The sequence below is a fragment of the Juglans microcarpa x Juglans regia genome, chromosome 1S (genome assembly GCF_004785595.1).
Source record: "Juglans microcarpa x Juglans regia isolate MS1-56 chromosome 1S, Jm3101_v1.0, whole genome shotgun sequence".
Lineage (NCBI taxonomy): Eukaryota > Viridiplantae > Streptophyta > Magnoliopsida > Fagales > Juglandaceae > Juglans > Juglans microcarpa x Juglans regia.
The window spans coordinates 2,313,678-2,335,190 of record NC_054595.1 but is presented as its reverse complement, the minus strand read 5'-3'; the positions used below and the strand labels follow the sequence as shown (position 1 = coordinate 2,335,190).

Below are 21,513 nucleotides of genomic sequence, written 5' to 3'. Positions count from 1 at the left end.
AAAAAATTAACTACAAGTTTAAAATTACAATAAAAACAAATATGATCCACACACATTGTAATAATATATTAAAATTACATCTCAAATATAATAAACAAAACACACATAGTAAATATATTAGTGTTACAATCTCAAATATAATAAAAACATAAATCTAAACAAATTTAGAGCTTGAAGAAGGAGGTGGAGCGTCCTCCAAGTCCTTACCCATGTTGTTCTCCAACTCTATTACATCTTTGGTTAACTCGTCTAATTTAACTTATTCTCATGTTTCTATTAAAAAAAAGACATCAGTAAAGTTTTATATCAAATAATATTATTGTATTGAAAAATGATAGTCATTTATTCAATAAAATAAAAATAATATTACATTGTTCCTCGCCATATAACCAATCTCTAGTGCAGACTAATGCTTCAACAATATCTACTTTTAGTGCACTCCTAACCTGATCAATGATACGCAGATCAACACAAAAAGTAGATTCAGATGTAACTGTAGAAATTGAAATACTCAAAATGTCACGAGCCATATAAGTAAGATCAGGATAACCAAATTCATTTATTTTCAAAAGGAAATAATGTCAATCTTTGCATTTTTATCTGCCTTAGTTTCATCCAAGTAAAGATTCAATTGACTTTTTTTCATATGGGCAGAAAGATCACCAGGTCTAAATGAATCAAATTCCTATACACAAAAAATAAATAAAAATATTTCAAGGCAATATGTGATATGAAACAACAATATAATATAAATCATTAAAACAAAAAATATTATTTGATATTACCTGAAATAATATTATATGAAGACTGACTTTCCGCTCTACTAACAGTGCTATCAGAAATCGTGGTAGAACATGTCATTGTGGGAGTACTAGAAGAACTATATTCCATGAAAAGAGATGACATTTTGTTCCTAATATTCATATACTCTATAAAACATTCTCCATAAAGTTTTGTATAAGAGAAATCAACAAAATGAAGCTTGTATCAAGGATCCAATATAACTGTTATAGCCAACAAGACATTGAACTCGAACCAATATTTCTCAAACTTCGCAAGCATTTTACAACACATTTCTTCATGTAGTCATCTTCACCCTCATAGTGCCGCTTTAATGTAAAATAAATAAAAAAATACTGATGGAAAGTACATATTGGCTGTAGGGTATTTGATTTCAGAAAAATTACAAGTGGCTTCATAAAAAACTCACAATAACCCGTTAATCTTCTGTACTTTTTCTCACTCAGATGTTGATGGACAATACTTAAAATTGGAATCAGTCAACTCCAAATGACTAAAGGCACGACGATAGAAAAAAAACACTCTTAAGCATAAGAAAAGTAAAATTCTATCTAGTGGAGACATCTTGTCTTAACCCTTTCTTGCTATCCAAAGACATTTGATTTGTTGAATCTAAAAATTTTACTTTCCTTGTTTGTGAACCTTTGACATACTTGATACTTTCACGAACTTTTTGGATAGCAAAATCAATCTCTTTTAGCTCATGATGTGCTACCAAATTCAGAGTATGAGCACAACAACGAAGATGAAAGAACTCACCATTACAAACAAGAGCTTTCTTCATGTTCAATTGAGTTCTTAACAACTCTACTGAAACATCATTAGAAGAAGTATTGTCTAAAGTCAATGCAAAAATCTTGTGTTGAATTCCTCACTCACATAGCAAATTATAAATTTTTTCAGACAAATATATATCATTATGTGGTGGTGGCAGCATAAAAGAAAAGTTCAAAACCCTTTTCTACATAACCTATTTCCTATTCAGAAAATGTGTTGTAATGCACATATAACTATCAGTGGTTATAGAAGTCCACAAGTCATATGTTATATTAATTCTACCAGAAGAATCATTTAACATGTATTTAATTATTTTTTTCTCGATGATACATCTTAACTAAATCAGCCTTGACAGTATTCCTAGAAATAATTGGAACATCTGGACACAAATATTGTAATAAAGATCTCACCTCTGAATGTTCAACAAATCGGAAAGACAGTTCATGCTTCACAATAGCAGCTACAAAAATTTCTCTATATTACTTAGTATCAAATTTAGGAGCGCTCACTGAAATATTTTCATTATTTTGCGATAACATCATTTGACCAATATTTCGTGAATTTCTCCTAGGGCATGTGTCAATGTGACGCTTCATATTTTCAGTTCCATATTTGCTCATTGCCATGTAAGTAATTTCATACATCTTGCACTTGGCTCGTGACTTGCCATCATTGATCTCAAAATCAAGAACCATTTCAAAAAAAGTCCATACGTTTAACCGTTTCCTTCGTTTTGCTTTAGATTTCTCATTTTGAAAACTTTCTGAGTTAAACGGGTCTAAATCAATCAAATTGTCATTTTCACCTACTGCCGAACTTATTTGACAACAAACAACAAGAACACATGTAAACAATATAATATTTGTGATATGAATTTTATGTCTCATCTCATGCCCCAAACATATAAGTTAGTTACCCACAAATTTGACTAAACCATAATTAGTTTAGATATAGAACTATTCCAAGTTTAGTTATCATGTGAACTCTCTACCTACAATAGGCATTCAAATATATAAGAGCTTACCTTTTTTTACAATTGATTTTGTGCATAATTACCATAAACTTTTAAACTACAGAGTACAGAGGATAGATCAAGCAAGTCATGTTCTAAAACTCGGTTCATTTTGTCAAACTATATATATATTTGCTTAATTATTCCTCGTTTGCTCTTTGAATTTCTGCCATATTTATGGCTACCTACGTTATTTTTATTGAAACAAAGTAGCAAAGATTCTACTGATCTAAGTACACGGATCAATATCTCAAGCACACACATATTTGAGTCTTTTTCCATCCATTTACAGGGAAAGATTCGTTTCGATACAAGCCATTCTTATCAATTCCAAAGTCTATTTTTTTATGCTTGGCATTAACTGTATATGTATGCTAATGTTCTTTGTTGGACCATAAAAATCAGTAGAAGCGAGTGAGTTTTGTTCAGGTGGAAGAAGAGGAGATTTGTCCAGATGCTACCTCAAAATAGAGCAGTAAATCGATTATGTCTAAATATCGGGTATTGAGGCAAAATTATGTGCAAGAATTGATCTTTCTTAATTGAGTTCAGGCATCATGAAATCAAAATGATTGAGTTAATCTCGGTTGTTCTAGCTTTATTAATGGAGTTTCTGTTTTTATATATGTTCCAGCTTTATGTTATGGTAAAGGTAGAGTTTTTGGTTCAAAAGGATCGAGCTAATCTTGACTTACAGTGGGGGATGCGGCGTGGGCGACGGGCATTTGTGGCGGGCAGTGTGAATCCATGGCTCTAAGTGTGCATAGGCGACTCGGCTTCACCATGAAGAGAATTGGAGGGGGGTGGCATCATCGTGAAGAGAGCTAGAGGGGGCAGCGCACTAGGCTCGCAACTCAGACTTAGGGTTTTTTGAAATTTTTCTGAAAAGTGAAATTGGAAGGGGGGCGGCATGGTTATAAGGGTTAGAGTTAGGGTTTTTTGAGTTTTAGGTCTTAAAGGTATAATCGTAAATTTTATTTTCTTAACGGATCATAATGGGTTGACCCATTAATAATCCGTTAAGCAATTGTGTCTTAACAGGTCAACCGGTTTTGACCCGAATCCGTTAGCACTAAACCCTAGACTGATTTTATAGTGTCGTGTTCGTGTTGGATTAACAGGTCATGTCACATATTACTACTCCTAAAAAAAAACTTACTATACAAAAGTAGGATCAAATAAATTTATTAATCAAGAGAGATGCTAGAGGCCGGATGGGTGCCGAGGGGGAATTCACACCCTCCCATTAATTTGTGACAGCTATGATTTTTAACAAATAAAAAATAGAAACGATTGTAGCTAAGCAAATCTCCAAATCCCATATGCCTTCTCTCTCTCTCTCTCTCTCTCTCCCCCCCCCTCCCATCACTCTTTTTTTCTCCCCTCTCTCTCATTCGAAGGTCTGATACTTTCTGAACTGTTGGAAGATTTTTTTTATGCTCTCTTCATTATAGTGTTCTTCCAACTAGCTTTTTGGAAAAAAAAAAAAAATTGACTTATGCTCACTGCTCAAAGGTTTCTGTAAGTTTTCATCTGTATTTACTAATTAAAACATGTAAATATGCTCTATTTTTTGTGATCTGATGAAGGTTCTTCATTATGCAGAAAAGAATCACATTATCTAATCAACCTAGATGACAGCACCACCATCCATGCCAATGAAGCTTTCAATGGGAGTAAAATTTTTAAACATGAGCATAGTCTCATAAAAGGAAAACCATTATGCTGCCTCCACCTTATAAATGCGGAAATATAAGAGAAGAGTACCATCTAACAGCAAAAGATGGGGATCTACACAACCAAACTATCCTGCTAAATGGAAATATGTTAGCTATAAATTTTGCTGGGGTCATACCTCCATTTGTGCCTATGTATGTAAATCATCACCCATTTGGCAAGAGAGAGGGGAGAGAGAGAGGGAAGAAAAAGAGCGAAAAGAGAGATGGGAGAAAGAGAGAGAAACGAGGGTGGAGAAAGAGATAAAGAGTTAGCTGGGACCAGTTGTATTTTTCTCTTCTTAAAAAGCACAAGTGTCACAATTTTACTAGGGGGTGTAAATCTAAGGTTTACACAAAATTCGGTTTGAAGTTATTCTCATTTGAGTCCTGCTGCGAACATAAAGGGATCCCACAAAGTGCTGTAATTTCTTTTTTTCTTCAATTTCGTTTGGCAAAATGTTACCCTTTCTCACTCCAAACCCCAAATCAAGCTTCGTCATGCTCAAAACTCCAAAAGCCAAAAACAACAAGAATCAAAACAACACACCCAAAAACCTATAAACTCCAAAAGCTTTTCTCACCAAAACACAAAGGAAATTTCCTACAAAATATTGACATGCGTCTTTGAAGACAGGAACAAAGACAAAAGAAGATGAAGAGTAAACGAACATTTCGACACAAGAATAATTAATATAATTTTGACTGGAAAATTTAGAAAGGGAATGGCTGGAAAAAAAAACTCTAAATCTTGAAACGTATATTGTTTTGTTGTCAATAATAAAATTCCAAGTAATTGAATTCAACTGGAACAATGACTCAAAATCTCAACTTCCTATTTTCCCTCCATTTTCTCGACAAGCAAACTTAGGATGAAAAGAGATCGTTTTGTTAAAAAAGAAAAAGAAAAAGAAAAAGAAAAGAAAGAAATTAAGAGCTTAAAATGGAACAAAAAAGTGAACGCATTATCAGCCATCCGAAACAAAATATTTGGAAAGCAAAATATTTCTCAAAGTCCTACTCTATTTAACAGTTTTGCTGAATTCCCATCCGTAGATTCAAAACCCAAAATTTCTCTTTTCTTTCATTTTATTTCATTCTCTCAGCAACCAAATAGAGGGTTAAGCAAATTGGAAAAAAAAAAAAAAAAGGTTACACAAAGAATAGAGTGAAAGAAAGAGAGAATATTTTGGGATTATCTATGCTCTTCTTCCCCTTTTTTTCTTTCAGCATCAGAGTGCTTGAAGAGAGTGCTTGACGAGCTTGTCTGCCAAGTGAGTTGACCGAGTCATCTGTAGCTAAGTATAACTCGTTCAAGGGCTATCGGCGACGGAGAACTAACTCCTTTATCACAAAGGGCTTTGGGAGGGGGGAGGGACGAGCGAGGGAGAAAGGAAGGAAAAGCAAGAAAAAAAAAATGTTTGTTTGTGGCTTCCCTTTGTAGGATCTATTTGTGTCTTTAGTGTTTTCCGTCTCATTTATCAATAAATTTCTTATAAAAAGCAGATAATAACTCTTCACTTACTCGGTATGCCTAAAAAAATGAAGGAGTATGATAAAATGGATAATTCAGGTAGGGGACAAGTTATAAATAGTAAATTTTGCGTAGGTTATTTGTAAAAAAGTAGGTCCTATTAAAAAAGTATAATTTTTTTTTCAATTTTTTTAAAATGGGTTTACTTTTTTTACAAAGGCTTGTACAAAATTTATCTATTTACAACTTGTACAAATAATTTCTTAAGAAAAAATTACTATCCACGTGGATTTTCCAACCCTATAATAATCTGATAACAACATATGATACGGTAGCAACTCTCAAAGAGACTCCCCCACTAAGTATATAAGAAATATAAATTTATACAAACTAACAAAAGAACTTTTGGAAAGGTTGTTGTAATTGAGATCTTGTATGGGGAGATGGGGCATGCTGTTTCTTGTATGGGGAGATGACACCTGAATACAATCCTGCCTAAGAAGAACTTTTGGGAAAATCCCTTCCCCAAATGGCACGAATTATATTGTCAGTTCCGTTGGGTAATTAATGTTTTAATATTAATATGGACAGTTCATTAACCGGTATAAAATTCCAACGTGACAACTCGATAATGACCATGGTTGGTACAAAAGGTATCTTAATAATGAATCTCAAAATATATATTAATTGATATTTAGATTATTAGAATTAGCATCTTTTTCTTTAATCGAAGGGGAGAGAAATTTTGTAGTGATAGACTTCGCCTGCTCATTTAGAAAATAATAATATTCTTTTTTATCTTAAATTTTATTATTTTTAATCTATAAAAAAGTATGACACATCAACAAATATGATAAATGTAATAAAAAATGAGAAGATTTAACATTAAAAAATATTTTAAATTGAAGCTCCTAAAAAATAAGAGTAATTAGAAGTCGAATAATTATATTTGAATTCTTTTACATTATATACCATTCACATGACATGATTAAATTTAAAAAATAAATTTTAACTCAATAATAAGAATAAAGCAATTTGAAGAGAAGAAAAAAGTCATATATCTCATAAAAATTATTTTCATCTTCAATTTACATAGTTTTATTAAACGGATATTTTATATATCAATATTGATGCACGGTTTAGTATGCGAATTCGTTTGTAAAAAGACTTTTTCTTTACTTATAGACCTATTATTAAATGTCACGTCAAGAAATATTGAAAGAGTAATAATATAAAAAATTATAAGTAGATTTTTTATTTTTATTTTTATAATAAGAATAATAAAAGTGTTTCATCTCATCTCATCACATCACTATAATTTTTATAAAAAAAATATAATAAATAATTTAATTTTTTTAAATTTTAAAATAATAATAATATTAAAAAAATAATATTTTATTTAACTTTTAACTTTGATCTCATCTCATTTTATTTCAATTTATTATTAAAAAAAAAACAAAAAAAAAAACACCTAACTTTACCTTCTCCGGCCGAACGAGAGTCGAAGAGTCGAAGGGTCGATCTCAACAGACGAGTGAAAACACTATAAACAGGTGGGGGCGCTATGGAGTAATGAGGTGCAGGGTTGAAAATTGAAAACGTACCCCTCAGAAGCAAAGGCTGCTCATTCCACCTGTCTTCAAATTAATCCAACGTGTAACCCACGTACCATTTTGAAATGGAAAATTCTCTTTTTACAACTCGTTAGAGATGCTAAGGTTTTGTTTAGAACTTAAATATATTTTAATTTATTATTATAATTTTTTTAAATTTTAATATAAAATATAATAAATAATTTAATTTTTTTAAATTTTAAAATAATAATAATATTAAAAATAATATTATAATAATATTTTATCATTTCAATTCAATTCAACTAAATTCAATTTAACATCTAAATACATGGTTCATACAGTCAAATACTGCTCATATTTTGTATAAAAGATGATAAGCAAAATTTTTTTTTCAATATCATATCAAGAGATTTCAGAGTAAATTCATAAATTGTTAAAAAATATTTAGCATAATTATTTAGAAATATCTAACATATTTATTTTAAGATTAAAAAAATTATTAATTAATCAATAATGAAGTGACACATCAATATATAATTTAATTTTGTATACAATAGATGTAGACGGACTCTTATGAAATTACAGTATTATCCATCCATCATGGATGCACAAAAATCAAAAAACAAGAAAAAAGTCTCAATCAAAGATGGTGGACCTCGGCAAGCAAGGGTATGGCCCGGAAAGGCTTAAAAGGTTTGAATCAAGAGAGAAAAGTCATTTGACTTTTATGGGTTTAAATAAAAATAATTTATAACACAATTATAATAAATATAAAATAAAAATAAATATAGAGGAAAATACAACTTATGACGCCCGAGCCAGGCCTAAAGATAAAGTTGGATAGAATTTTCAGAACGTAAATCCAATCGGTCATAAGAGTTCACTAAACGACAAACAGCGAACAGTATAGCCAGTTGGATTAGCTCCGACAACGTGCCTAACGACCGTGGCCTAGACAACTGTACTGTTAAATCCTCGGTCGTAGATTAGAAACTTGGTCAAGAAGTCACTGCCAAACCTTTGTTAATCTCTGTCTGATTAATAAAGGCTAGTTAAGCTTATACTCAACAGCTTAACATGGTTTAAAAACTACTACTTTAATTAATCATTTCTCTCTCGACTGAAAAGCTGGAAAGCAGAGCACAGACCGAAGACTTTAGCATACTCTCTCTCTCGGTGGGACAAGATCTCTCATCTTTTCTAGTTCTCTCTCTCTTCTTCCTTAGCCGCCTTATAAAACACGGACCCTGTCTAATGCTCGCTCTGTTTTCGCTGCAATATCGGATTGTTTATGGATTGATCCGAGAAGTTGAAATCCCTGAAAAATATTCGCCGAAATGCCTTCACTTTGTTTGTCTAGACCAGAAAGTAGAATTATTTTATTCATTGTTTGAACGTACGTAGGATCAGGTAGTAGTTCCGTTGCCGGAGATCAATTTCCCGGTGTTGGTTGTGGGTTCTTTGCTTCATTTAACTTCTATCAGCCGAGAGAAGAGCTTTTGTTTTCAGTCTTAGCGTATAATCATTGAGGTTCCTTGAGGTACTGTGAATTTTGGTAAGACATCCGTCAGAGCCGGTAGGTAGGTAAAGATTAGGGAAAATAAGGCTGATTGACTGGTAGATAAGAGAGAGAGAGAGAGAGAGAGAGAAACCCCAAAACATTGTCTCCAAAAGCTTCTTTGGAAATCTAGAAAATGCCCTGAGATTTTTTGTTTGTCTTTCAATTTTGTGCTTGTTTAGTAAATTGTTCCCAAGAAAACCCTAGCAAAAATTTCCCAGTATCTATGCCGGTCGACTTGGATAATTCCTCTACGGCTTCCGGGGAAGCTAGCGTCTCTTCCTCTGGGAATCAGAGTCAACCCCCAAAGCCCACAGCTAAGAAAAAGCGCAACCTCCCTGGAATGCCCGGTACCTATAAGAATCACAACGATATGAGCTTTCTCATGTTCTAGTAATTCTTCTTTTCTTTTATGATATTCTGTTTAGAGGTTATTTGACTTTTTTTTTTTTGGATTTGTGGGGATTTTACAGATCCAGATGCGGAGGTGATTTCTCTGTCTCCGAAGACCCTCATGGCCACGAACCGATTCGTATGCGAGATTTGCAACAAAGGGTTTCAGAGGGATCAGAACCTTCAGCTCCATCGTCGGGGTCACAATCTACCGTGGAAGCTCAGGCAGAGGTCGAGCAAGGAGGTTAAGAAGAGGGTTTATGTTTGTCCTGAGCCGTCGTGCGTGCATCACGATCCATCGCGAGCCCTGGGCGATCTCACGGGGATAAAGAAGCATTTCTGTAGGAAACACGGTGAGAAGAAGTGGAAATGCGATAAGTGCTCGAAGAAGTACGCGGTGCAGTCCGATTGGAAAGCTCATTCAAAGATTTGTGGCACTAGGGAGTACAAATGCGACTGTGGGACTTTGTTTTCTAGGTTTTCACTCTTCTTTTTCGGCTTGGAATTGTTCGATTTCTTTTTGTTCGAATCACAGTTTTTTAGTGCAATTGTTCAGCTTTATTGGTTTTGTTAAAATTGTTTTTGGTTTTTGATTCGTTGAAGGAGGGATAGCTTTATCACCCACCGGGCGTTCTGCGATGCGTTGGCAGAGGAGAGCGCCAGAGCTCAGACTCAGCCGTTGGCGAATCCAACTTCGGAGCCAAACTCGAATGCAAAGGCAGTTGATTCACCAGCCCCGCCTCCAGCCCCAGCTCCAGCTCCAGCTCCACCAGCAGCACCACGGCCAAGTACTGGTCAAATATCCTCGGTTTTGCCGACTAAGAGTCCGGGTAAATATGACCATAATTTGGAAAATTTTCAAATTTTTTCTGTTGGGTTTTGTCGGATGTGTATTTTTGTCTTAAATCAATAACAGCTTTATGTTCTCTCTTTCTCTATCTGTTTCTATCTTGGAGTTTAGTAATTTTGTCTGTTACTGATCTTTGTCATCTTTATTTGTATCAAAGTTGATTAATCGATCTGAGATTTGGCAAGCTGATAAAATACCATATAAAAACAATAAGCTGTGGGATTTCCTCCGAAGTAATGAAATTCAATATGTGCAATCTTTGATAAAGCAACCCGAGTCATTCAAAAGTTAAAAGAAGGGTGGGGGATTGTTGGAAGTGATTTAGATAAAGGAAACCATTATTGATTCTGCCTTTTCTTCTAAAGTTCTTCATAAAGGAAAAGCTTCACTTTCCAGGTCTCTCTCGGTTTTTAATTTAACCCCTTTTATTGTTCTCTTCTTTTGGCTTTTGTTATAGTGTTACCGGAAAATCCCCAGCCAATAGTAGAAGAAGCACCTGCTGCTGCGACAGGCTTAAATGGGAGCTGTAGTAGCACCACCAGCTCAAGCAGCAATGGCAATACAAGCTGTAGCGTATTCGCAAGCTTATTTGCTTCCTCTACTGCATCAGCAAGCTTGCAAACTCCTCAAACTCCTGCATTTACCGACTTAATCCGTGCTATGGCGCGTCCTGATCCCCCAACAGAACTTGCACGGCCTTCATCTACAGAACCAATTTCTCTCTGCCTCTCCACTAATCACGCGTCATCATTATTTGGGACTTCAGGGCAAGACCGTCGGCAATATGCGGCACCACCACAACCAGCAATGTCTGCCACCGCACTACTACAGAAGGCTGCCCAAATGGGGGCAGCCGCCACCAATGCATCATTGCTCCGTGGGTTTGGTATAGTTTCATCATCATCTTCATCTGGGCAGCAGGATGGTTTGCACTGGAGTCAGAGACAAGTAGAGCCCGAGAATTCCTCAGTTCCTTCGGGGCTTGGACTTGCCCATTGTGATGGAGGCTCAGGATTGAAGGAATTAATGATGGGAACACCTTCTGTCTTTGGTCCTAAGCAAACCACTCTTGATTTTCTTGGATTGGGAATGGCTGCTGGTGGCAGCCCCAGCAGTGGCCTGTCAGCTCTAATTACATCTATAGGCGGTGGTCTTGACGTAGCCGCGGCAGCAGCATCCTATGGAGGAGGAGGAGGAGGAGGAGAATTCTCTGGCAAAGACATTGGAAGGAACTCATGACACGTTTGAAGGAAACAGTTCAGAGTATTTCACTGTTTGATATGGAGAAAGGATCCATTGATACGGTCTTTGGTCAACTGGAGTTGCCGGACGAACAATAATAAACCGACAATTTTCTCATAAAAAAATATTGCCCTTTTGAAGGTAAGAACTAGGCCAAAGGCAGTTAGGTCTTTTTCACTGTTTTGCTGCCTTCGATGACCAGGGCGATCAGTTCCTTGTCGTGTGGTGTTAGACTCTTAAGTGAGCCAATTTGCCATAAAAGCATGGGACCCTTTTTCTTTCTTCAAATGCTGCAAAATGGGGTCATGTTTATTCGCAATATACTTGTGCCGATACATTGTATTTGCAAAAGGTCGTCCAAAGCTAGAACAAAACGGACCACCAATTATTTAAATCTGCTAGTATTTTTTTTTTTTAATCCAAGCCTAGAGCTTTGAAATGCCAGCGCAGGGGAGGAACTGATTTGGGCTGCCGTTATGTCAAGCATGGACGACTTTGGCTTGGTCTCTGTACATGACACGTGGCTTTTGGCTAGGGATCGTCGGCTTGGTCAACCTTCAACCTCTTGTAATTATATTTAAATTAAATTGTGCTTTTGTCTTTTGAGGATGATTCTGCTTTTGGGGGGTTTTTTAAATTATAGATCTATTGGATCTTGCTTGTATTTTTTTTTGTTGCAAAACGTTAAAGCTACTGCATCAGTCAGTAATCTGATGTGGAATCCACGTGAAATAAAAATAAACAGATTAATACCCAAAGTGGCCGGAGGGAAAAATCTGAAAAAACACGTACGTCAATCCCTTGTATTAGCGGTTGCCCTTGAGCCACCCATGGGATAGTTATCGATGATTCATGATCTGATTGTAGGTCCACATAGACATAGGTTGTGTAGATAAACTTGCATCGTGGGTCTTCGTGGAAATCCACAATCAGCCACCCCGAGTGGTCGGTAGCCTAGTGTATTGCGGGTGTAAAAAAAATCTTTGCAAATAGTTTTTATTTTTTATTTTTAAGGGTTAATCTCTTTTTATTTTTGATAATTCATGTGACACTTTAACACTCCATTTGCAATGCTTAATTGCTTTTTATTTTTAAAATCTTTATGTCAACTTCTATAGCATGAAGGTTTTCTTGCAATTATCTAGCCACGTTTTTTCATTAGGAGAGAGAAAGGAGTTTGATAAGATCTCAATCTGGTACGTTGGGCAATAGAGGGATCTAAGAAAATATGCGTACCCTTGGAGTCAACCAAAAACACCACATGTTCATTCCCGATCCACCCTACTAAACGCATAGTTCTAGAAATAGTTGTTCCTGTGATTGCGTTCAATGAAATCTCAGGCTTTACACTCACTGCCTGTGGCTTCAGTACGCTTTTCATTCATTGTTATAGATGAGATTTTCTTAGTAGGTGAACTGAATTTTTGGGTTTGACTATTTCCTTCTCTAAAATGACGCACTGCATTAGAGTAACCCCTGGTGAAAAGACCCCTTTCTCACTACTGACTTTCATGGCCTTCTTAGTACTAGACATATATTCTTCTTGTATGTGCGCTAAACCAAAAGCTGAAGTCAAATTAAGGGGATTAAGCATGTGGATTGGTAACCTGATTTCGTCCTTCAACCCACTAAGGATGCAACTTAGTTTATGATGGTCTGACAGTCCTTGTAGCCTGTTGGAGAGTGTCTCGAAGTGGGCCTTGTAAGCTGCCACTGTTGTTGTTTGTTTCAGGCGAGTGAGTGTTTCTATGGGATCGTCATAAGCTGTAGGTTCGAAACAAACCAACATAACACGAACCAACGTCTCCCAATTAGCAAATTGCCCCGTGTCCAATGCATCCTGGTACCATACCAGAGCTTTCCCTTCCATGTGATAGGAAGCCAATAACAACCGTTGGGCAAGGAGTGTCTGATTGACATCAAAGTATTGAGAAGTTTTGAATATCCGTCCTAATGGGTTATCCCCATCAAAATGTGGGAAGTCCAAATGGATTCCTCTCTAATTTTCCCCCTCAGATGTAACTAATCTACTTCATGTTGTAAATGCAGGTCCCTGGCACCTTCATTTCCCTGATGAGCCACAAGAGTACGAACCATTTAAGTGAGCTGGTCTAGTCTATCAGTGATCTGGTCTAGTCTCCCATGTGCTCACGAAAGCCCTTCTCCAAGCCATCAACCTGCTTCTAAAGAGCTTCCTGGTATTTTTTGGAACCAGTCCCATCAGCCATGAGGATCGCTGGCTCAATGATATCACTTGCTAGAATTATGTTTACTAAAATCTCTATAAAACCCTAACGATGAACAAGGATTTAATGGAAACCACTAGAACTTCATTAGATAACGATATACAGGGGAATTATTTGAGGCAATTCCTTCATCCATTTCAATCCATAAACTTAGCACATTCAAGACCCCTTCCTCTCTATGATTCTTACCTAATATACCAGACTCATAACAGACTCTAAGTTTGATAATCTGACCAACGCTATACTGAAAACAACTATAACTAAACGCATCGTTTGGTTTATACTCACCAAAACGCTGTGTTCGACTCAACATAAACAACATACTCCAACTTTAATAAAAATGTTGCCTATTACACAACTTAACAACGACAAACTCCTTTCTAACATACTAAACATTGCGTTCCACTTAGCCAAGCCATACTCTGTTGACCAATAGGATGGCACCGTTTTGAGTTCCTAGACTTCTCACTTAAACTCCCTTCACAGTTCCATACTTCAGTTCATCCTCTCTTCTTCACTTTGTGTTTTTCCCCTTCTGATCTAGGGTTCTTGATAGTTTAAGATCCTTTTCGTGTGTTAACCAAGCTTCAATAATAGCTCTGGGAAAAAAGAATTTTCAACAACTGCTCTATACATTTTCTGGGCAGATCCACTACATAACCCTATCCATCCTACTCTACATTTCCCTCCCTAAAAACCAGGAAAATGAAATAGAATAAATAAATAGGTAGTCTCTATATCAAATAGCAAGTGGCACATTCTTAAAAAGAAAAATTGAAACGAGCATGCATTAACATAGGTCTCTGGGTTAGGGAAGGAGGAGGGACATTGGGTGAGCTCTTCGATCTGTTCACTGTGGGTTTCGTGGGTTGGAGCTTCTCTTGAATATTTTGTTTCTCTTTTCACCATGTATTGAAACTTTTCTTGAAATCTTTTTGGAATAAATCTGTGCAAAATCGAGGTGTTCACTTCCTCTCTCTCAGTTGCCAACCATAGTGTTAGCACAACCAGTGTATTTTTGGTTCTCTTTTGGATTTCAATTTCCTTTGCAACCCAGTGTATTTTTGATCTTCTTCTCTTTCCGATTTTTGAGCGTCTGCAACCCACGAAGGCGATTTTTCATTTCTAAAAAAGACACGAAGGGGGAAACGAAAGGGGGACGAAAAAGAAAGGGGGAAACGAAAGGGGAACCATGAAAGAGGAGAAATGAATGAAACGGTTCGTTTCATTTTCCCCCACGTGGATGCCGGTTACGATGCGGTTTCCCTAGTGACTACGACTGCAATAAGAATTTTTGGGAAAAAAAGGCAATCTATTGCTTTGTAATCATATATAAATGTATCTTTTTTATGTACTTTTCTCTTCAGCCTTTTTGGCTGACGGGTTGCCATTTTTAACACTCCATTAAGGTCGTGTAATCCATTATGATTTTTTATGAATTATTTAAATAGCATGAGCTTCAAAAATAGTCAAACTTCGTTTCTGTCCATGCAAATAATGCAAACTAAATAAAAACAAAAATAAATAAATAAACTCCCTAATTTTGAATACTCGCACCCATATATATGAAAGAAAAAAAATGTAAACATTATCTATTTCAAAGAAATCTTAATTTATATGTTGAGCATTTCCAAAACAAATATATGTTATTTAAACAATGACATTTAAAAATCTAAAAAGATGAACAAGTTTTGATTAAATAATACATATACAAGACTAACACCGGTTGACTTTAAAAGATTTTGGCTTCTCATTGTTCTGAACAAGTGCTTGGTATTATAAAAAAGCAATACTGCATAATAAAATAATATTTTTTTAAAAGAAACTCTATAACAAGGAGCAATTAAAAAAAAAAAATCAGAATCACATGGGTAGAGCTTTCACATCTATATTTATGTAATCTTTGAAAGATATTAGTTGGAGTAATTATAAAATGAAGAATTCTACTCATCAGTCACTATTCACTCCCACATTCCACACCTACAGTTTATTTTTTTATAGTGTATAGGGTAGTAAATAGTGACTGATGAGAATAATTTTTCTTATAAAAAGGGTCAAATTTCTGATTAGAACCATATATGTTGCGAAAAGGAGAAAAGCAGGTGCAACAGTAGCAGAGAAAAGAAAGAGGAGTGCTATTTCGTATTGAAGAAGAAAGGACCCAATTGATTATAAAGAAAGGGGAAACTGCCAGCTAAGGGACTAACAAAAGATTCTAAGAAAATAACGAAAACACCCTTTGACCTTAGCTATTTACACTTCAGCCTAAAAGGACAAAAAAAAAAAAAAAAAACCTACCAATAAACTTATTCTAGAATCATCTCTATACAACAACATGTTCAATTCTTCATGCTATAAAACCCTCTTGCAAGATGGAGAATAGATGTTGTCTATTCCTAGCTTGGAGAGATGAAGTAATAGAACATGAGCTGGTAGTGCTTTAGTAAAAATGTTCGCCAGCTGATAAGAAGTGGCAATATGAGCTGTCTGAATGGAGCCTTCTTGAATCTTGTCTTGTATCAAATGACAGTCAAGTTTAATGTGTTTAGTACGCTCATGAAATACTGGATTTGCTGCAATATGAAGAGCAACCTGGTTATCATAATAAAGAGTAGCAGCTTGTGGATGAGAAATTTGGAGGTCAACTAAGATGTATCTTAGCCAGGTAAGTTCAGAACAAGTAGTGGCCATTGCACGATATTCAGCTTCTGCCGAAGAACGAGAGACTATGGTTTGTTTATTTGATTTCCAAAAAACAAGGGAATTTTCCAATAGAATACAATAACCAGTCACAGATCTGCGAGTGTTAGGGCAAGAAGCTCAATCTCAGTCACAATATGCTCGCAATTCCAAGGAAGACTAGCTGAGAAGAAAATTCCTTGACCTGGAGAGGATTTGACATATGTCAGATGCTTTGTGTAGCAGCCAAGTGGACATCAGCTGGCTTATCCATGAATTGGCTTAAAGTCTGGACACTATAACTAAGATTTGGGCGAGTAATTGTTAAATATAACAACCTTCTAATAAGTCGTCTGAAAATAGTTGGGTCATCCAAAAAATTTCTAGTTTCCTTGTTAAACTTAACATTCTGATCCACAGGAATCTTAGAAGGACGACAACCAAGAGTTCTTGAATCTGCTAGGATGTCTAAAGCATACTTGCGTTGGCAAATGTAAATGCCCTTAGAGGACCTGGCCACTTCAATCCCAAGAAAATATCGCAGTGAATCAAGATCTTTGATCTTGAATTTATTATGTAAGAAATCTTTAAGAACAACAATAGAGGTCATGGAAGTTCTGGCAACAACAATGTCATCGACATAAACAAGAAGGGCTGTAAAAGACTCAGCAGTATTCATGGTGAACAAACTACAGTCAGCTTTTTACTGTTGAAAACCAAAGTCAAGAAGAGAGGTAGAGAATTTTGAATACCATTGTCTTGAAGCTTGTTTAACTCCATACAAGCTTTTAAGAAATTTGCACATTTGATTAGGACCTCTTTTGCTGTAACCAGGTGGCTTGCGCATGTAAATCTCTTCTTGTAAGTCCCCATGAAGAAAATCATTGTTTACATTGAGTTGATGCAAAAACTACCCTTGAACAGCAGCAATAGAGAGCAAACATCGCACAGTTACCATTTTAGCAACATGAGAGAAGGTTTCAGTATAGTCAATTCCTTCTAGCTGTGTATGCCTTTTAACTACTAACCTGGTTTTTTTCCTTTCTATAGTGCCATCAGAATTAAATTTCACTTTATAGACATATTGACAATCTATAGCAGTTTTAGCAGGAGCAAATTAGTTAGTTCACAGGTATTGTTTGCATCCAAAGCTAGCAACTCAATTTCCATAGCTTGGCACCATTTAGGATCTTTCACAGCTTGAGCATAGGTAGTTGGTTCAAAATGGGTGGAAATGGAGGAAGAAAAAACTTGAAAAGGTGGAGAAAGTCTCTGGTATGAAAGGTAATCAGAAAGAGGAAAAGAAATGTCTGGAGTGCGTGTTGGCACCTTAGACAAAAATTGAGTTGGAGAGTTAAGTTAGACTTGCTCACATGAAACTCTTGTAGATACTGTGGTGCCTTTCTAGTTCTAAGGGACTTGCAAAGTGGAGCAGAATTAGGTGTAAGTGGAGTAGGAGTAGAAGGATTACTGGCTAAGTGAGAAGTAACAAGAACATGAGAAGATGAAGAAAGGTCATGATGGAGATTGGAAAATGTTGCAAGAGTATCTAAAAAAAAGTTGTCTGCAGCAATAGGTTTGAAAATAGATTCATCAGCTGAAGGGTCAGTTTTAGGTGAAGAAAAATTCTATTGGGTAGATATGGGCTGGTCAATATGGTGGGATAAAAGCCAAGAAGGAGAAATATCATTTTCAGGAGAACAAGGAGATTGAGGAATGTTTTGAAAAGGAAAAATTGATTCGTAAAACATAACATTGCGAGATATGAAGATTATGTGATTATTAAGGTCCAACAACTTATATCCTTTAACTCCAAAAGGATATTCAAGAAAAACACATTTCTTTCCTCTAGGATCAAACTTCCTCCGACCTTGAGATAAAGTAGTGGCAAAACAAAAGCACACAACACTCTTAAATGGTTGTAGAAAGTTTAAATGTCAAAACGAATTTGGTAGGGACTTTTGTTATCTAGCAAAGGCGTAGGAGTTCTATTGATCAAATAAGCTACAGTTAAAATGCAAGTATTCCAATACTTGAGATGAATATTTGACTGAAACTTCAAAGCCCGAGCAACATTCAAAAGGTGACTATGTTTTCTCTCTACAATCTCATTCTGTTGTGGAGTTTCTACATAGCTGCTTTGGTGAATAATACATTTACTGGCAAAAACATTTGTCATTTGGAACTCCCCTCCATTGTCACTTCTAAGGATTTTAATTCTAGCCCTAAACTGAGTTTCAACAATATTATAAAAAGACTTTATACACTGCCTAGTTTCTTAAGAAGATACACCCAAGTACTTCTTAAGAAGTCATCAACAATGGTAAGGAAATACTTTGAACAATCATAAGCAACAGTGGAATAAGGCTCCCATCTATCACAATGCACCAATTCAAATAAATATGATGGTTTATAATCACTAAGAGGAAAAGAAAGACGACTTTGCTTTGCAAGAGGACAAATAGAACAAGGCATTTCATTGTCATGATCAACATTATTTCTAACAATAGGATCATCAATTAAATTCAATTTAGGATTAGAAAGTTGGCCTAGGCGACAATGCCAAAGACTAGAAACGGATAAACTATCTATGACAGTACCAGAAGCAAAAATACTCTTGTAAAAAAACTTTGAAAACTTTTTGGAAAAGGGCAGAAGGACCAACAACAGTCTGGAAGAAGTGATAAAGTCCATGCTTATCTTCATCCATCCTAATCGTTGTCCAAGATGTGAGGTCCTGAATGAAACAAGAGTCAGAGAAACAAACAACACAACATGCATGTGAATGACTCTGCAAGTTTATTTGCTGATAACAAATTGAAAGTGAAAGAAGGTACACAAAGAACATCTGTCAAGACCAAAGTGTCTGAAATTTGAACACCACCAATGTGTGTTACTGGAACATCATTACCATTTGGCAACTTAATAGTTTATGGGACCTGTGCAATCACTCTGGCCAAGAAGGAGGTGCAACAGACCATGGAGTGTCAATAATCTGTTGCAGACCATGTGTGTGATCTATTGCACCTGTGTCAATAATCCATGGAGTGTTAGCAACATTGGAAGGTTGATGAGTATAGAATGATAAACAAGTTGGAATACTAGAGAATTTGGAATAATTCGAAGGACCTGATCCTGGTTTGAAAATGGCCTGTACATTGTTGACATGGTGTGGAGTTTGTGAAGGATCCTTTTGGTGAAGAAGAGCCAACAGCTGCTGATATTGCTCTTTGGTTGAAGCCACTTTGGCTTCATCATTTTCCTTTCATCATTTTCCTCTTGATAAACACTCACTGAATTGGCAAAAACTGCAGTGTTATTTGACTTGGTATGAAGCTTGTGCCCAGGAGGATATCCATGAAACTTGCAACACTTCTCCATTATATGTCCAGTCATATTGCAGTGAGTGCATATCGGTGCTTCAATATTCCCTGCCTTAAAATAATTTTCAAACAAATGTCCCGAAACCTTACAATAAGTGCAATAAAGTCTGTTTTGTTTGTAATTAGTAGCAAGTTTTGCTGAAAATTTGGTATTTACATAATTCCTCTTAGTGAAAAGAGCCATAGAGTTAGATGTGAGGGCTTGAGAAACCATCTGATGTTGCCTCTCTTGCTATTGGACTAAGGAAAATACCTTGTTGAAAGGAGGCAGAGGATCAAGTAGCATAATCTGATTTCTAACATTACTATACACATCATTTAATCCCATTAAGAACTGAATCACTCGATCTCTTTGATATCGGTCCAAGAGAACCTTTAGCTTTCCACAATCACACTCAGGAATATAATCATACACAAAGAGTTCATCCCACAAAGTCTTAAGTCTACCATAATAAACACTGATTGAATCTTATTCTTGCATCAAACCAGCCAAAGTCTTTTTTAATTGAAAGATTCTAGGACCATTTTGTTGAGAATACCTGTCTTGTAGCTCCGCCCAGAACTCCTGTGCATCATCCATGAAAATGAGAGTTGATTTCACTTGGCTACTAACTGAGTTCTGGATCCATGAGATGACCAGATCATTGCATTGTTTCCAAGCATCCAGTAGAGGGTCCTTTGGCTTCATGGGTCTTTGAAAATCTCCATTGATAAAATCAATTTTGTTCTTGGTCCTAAGAGCTTTACGCATAGCTCTGACCAAGGAATGTAGTTTTCAGTGGTCAAGAGATCAGTCACTAAAAAGACTGCTAGGTTATCTCCATTATCCAAACGGTAAGGGTTGGTGACGTCATTAAAATTTAAGAAGCGTGAAGAGAGATTGTTGGTGTTTGAATCCTGTTCTGATGCCATGTTGCAAAAAGGAGAAAAATAGGTGCAACTGTAGCAGAGAAAAGAAAAGTAGCAGAGAAAAGAAAGAGGAATGCTATGTCGTATTGAAGAAGAAAAGACCCAATTGATTACAAAGAAAAGGGAAACTATCATCTAAAGGCCTAACAAAAAGTTATAAGAAAATAACGAAAACACCATTTGACCTTAGCTATTTACACTTCAGCCTAAAAGTACAAAAAACAAACACTACCAATAAACTTATTCTAGAATCATCTCTGTACAACAACATGTTTCAATTCTTCATGCTATAAAAATATATACAAATATTTTGTGCAATTAAACATGGACTCTAGTGACATGGTTTATAATAAGACATTAATGTTCTTGTTTGTCACTTACAATATGACATTAATTAATTGGCACTTAATTTGATTTCAATCCATTCGGATGTGTTTTCATATCATTAAATCTGTTTGTTGAAAACATATCTATTTTTATAATAAGCATAATGTGGCGCCCTTGACCCCCACGTGTTATTTGTGGAGTTCGTGACACAGGGATGATGACCACACGGATCACGCACCTCAAAGACTAGTGCTCAGAGTGTGTACAACATGCAATAAGTGTACAATATAATATTCGCAGCGGAGAAATAACAAGGTCTTTCTTTATTAAGTACCATAATTGTTCAAAAACAGTAAATATCTTTACAAGATTTATACATTCATCCGACATAAATTAAAGACAAGAAATAACATAAGGGAACAAATCCCATAACGCTGATCAACGTTTGAGCAACTCAAACCTCCAACGGAGCTGATCCCTCGGGTTCAAACTCGGGCTCTGCGTCAGACTCTACGGCACCATAAGACGGAACCGTAGGGTAAAACACCACTATGAGATTATGACATCTCAGCA

General features: G+C 35.8%; 1 protein-coding gene across 1 annotated transcript; it reads left to right on the top strand.

The window, feature by feature from the left end:
- Window positions 1–8,468: 8,468 nt before the first annotated feature.
- LOC121245788 (zinc finger protein GAI-ASSOCIATED FACTOR 1-like) lies at window positions 8,469–12,050 on the top strand. The gene is made up of 4 exons (XM_041143653.1): window positions 8,469–9,261; window positions 9,385–9,781; window positions 9,908–10,134; window positions 10,612–12,050. Exons 1-4 carry the CDS (start codon window positions 9,138–9,140, stop codon window positions 11,391–11,393), a joined length of 1,530 nt encoding a protein of 509 aa, XP_040999587.1. The 5' UTR covers window positions 8,469–9,137; the 3' UTR covers window positions 11,394–12,050.
- Window positions 12,051–21,513: the final 9,463 nt, after the last annotated feature.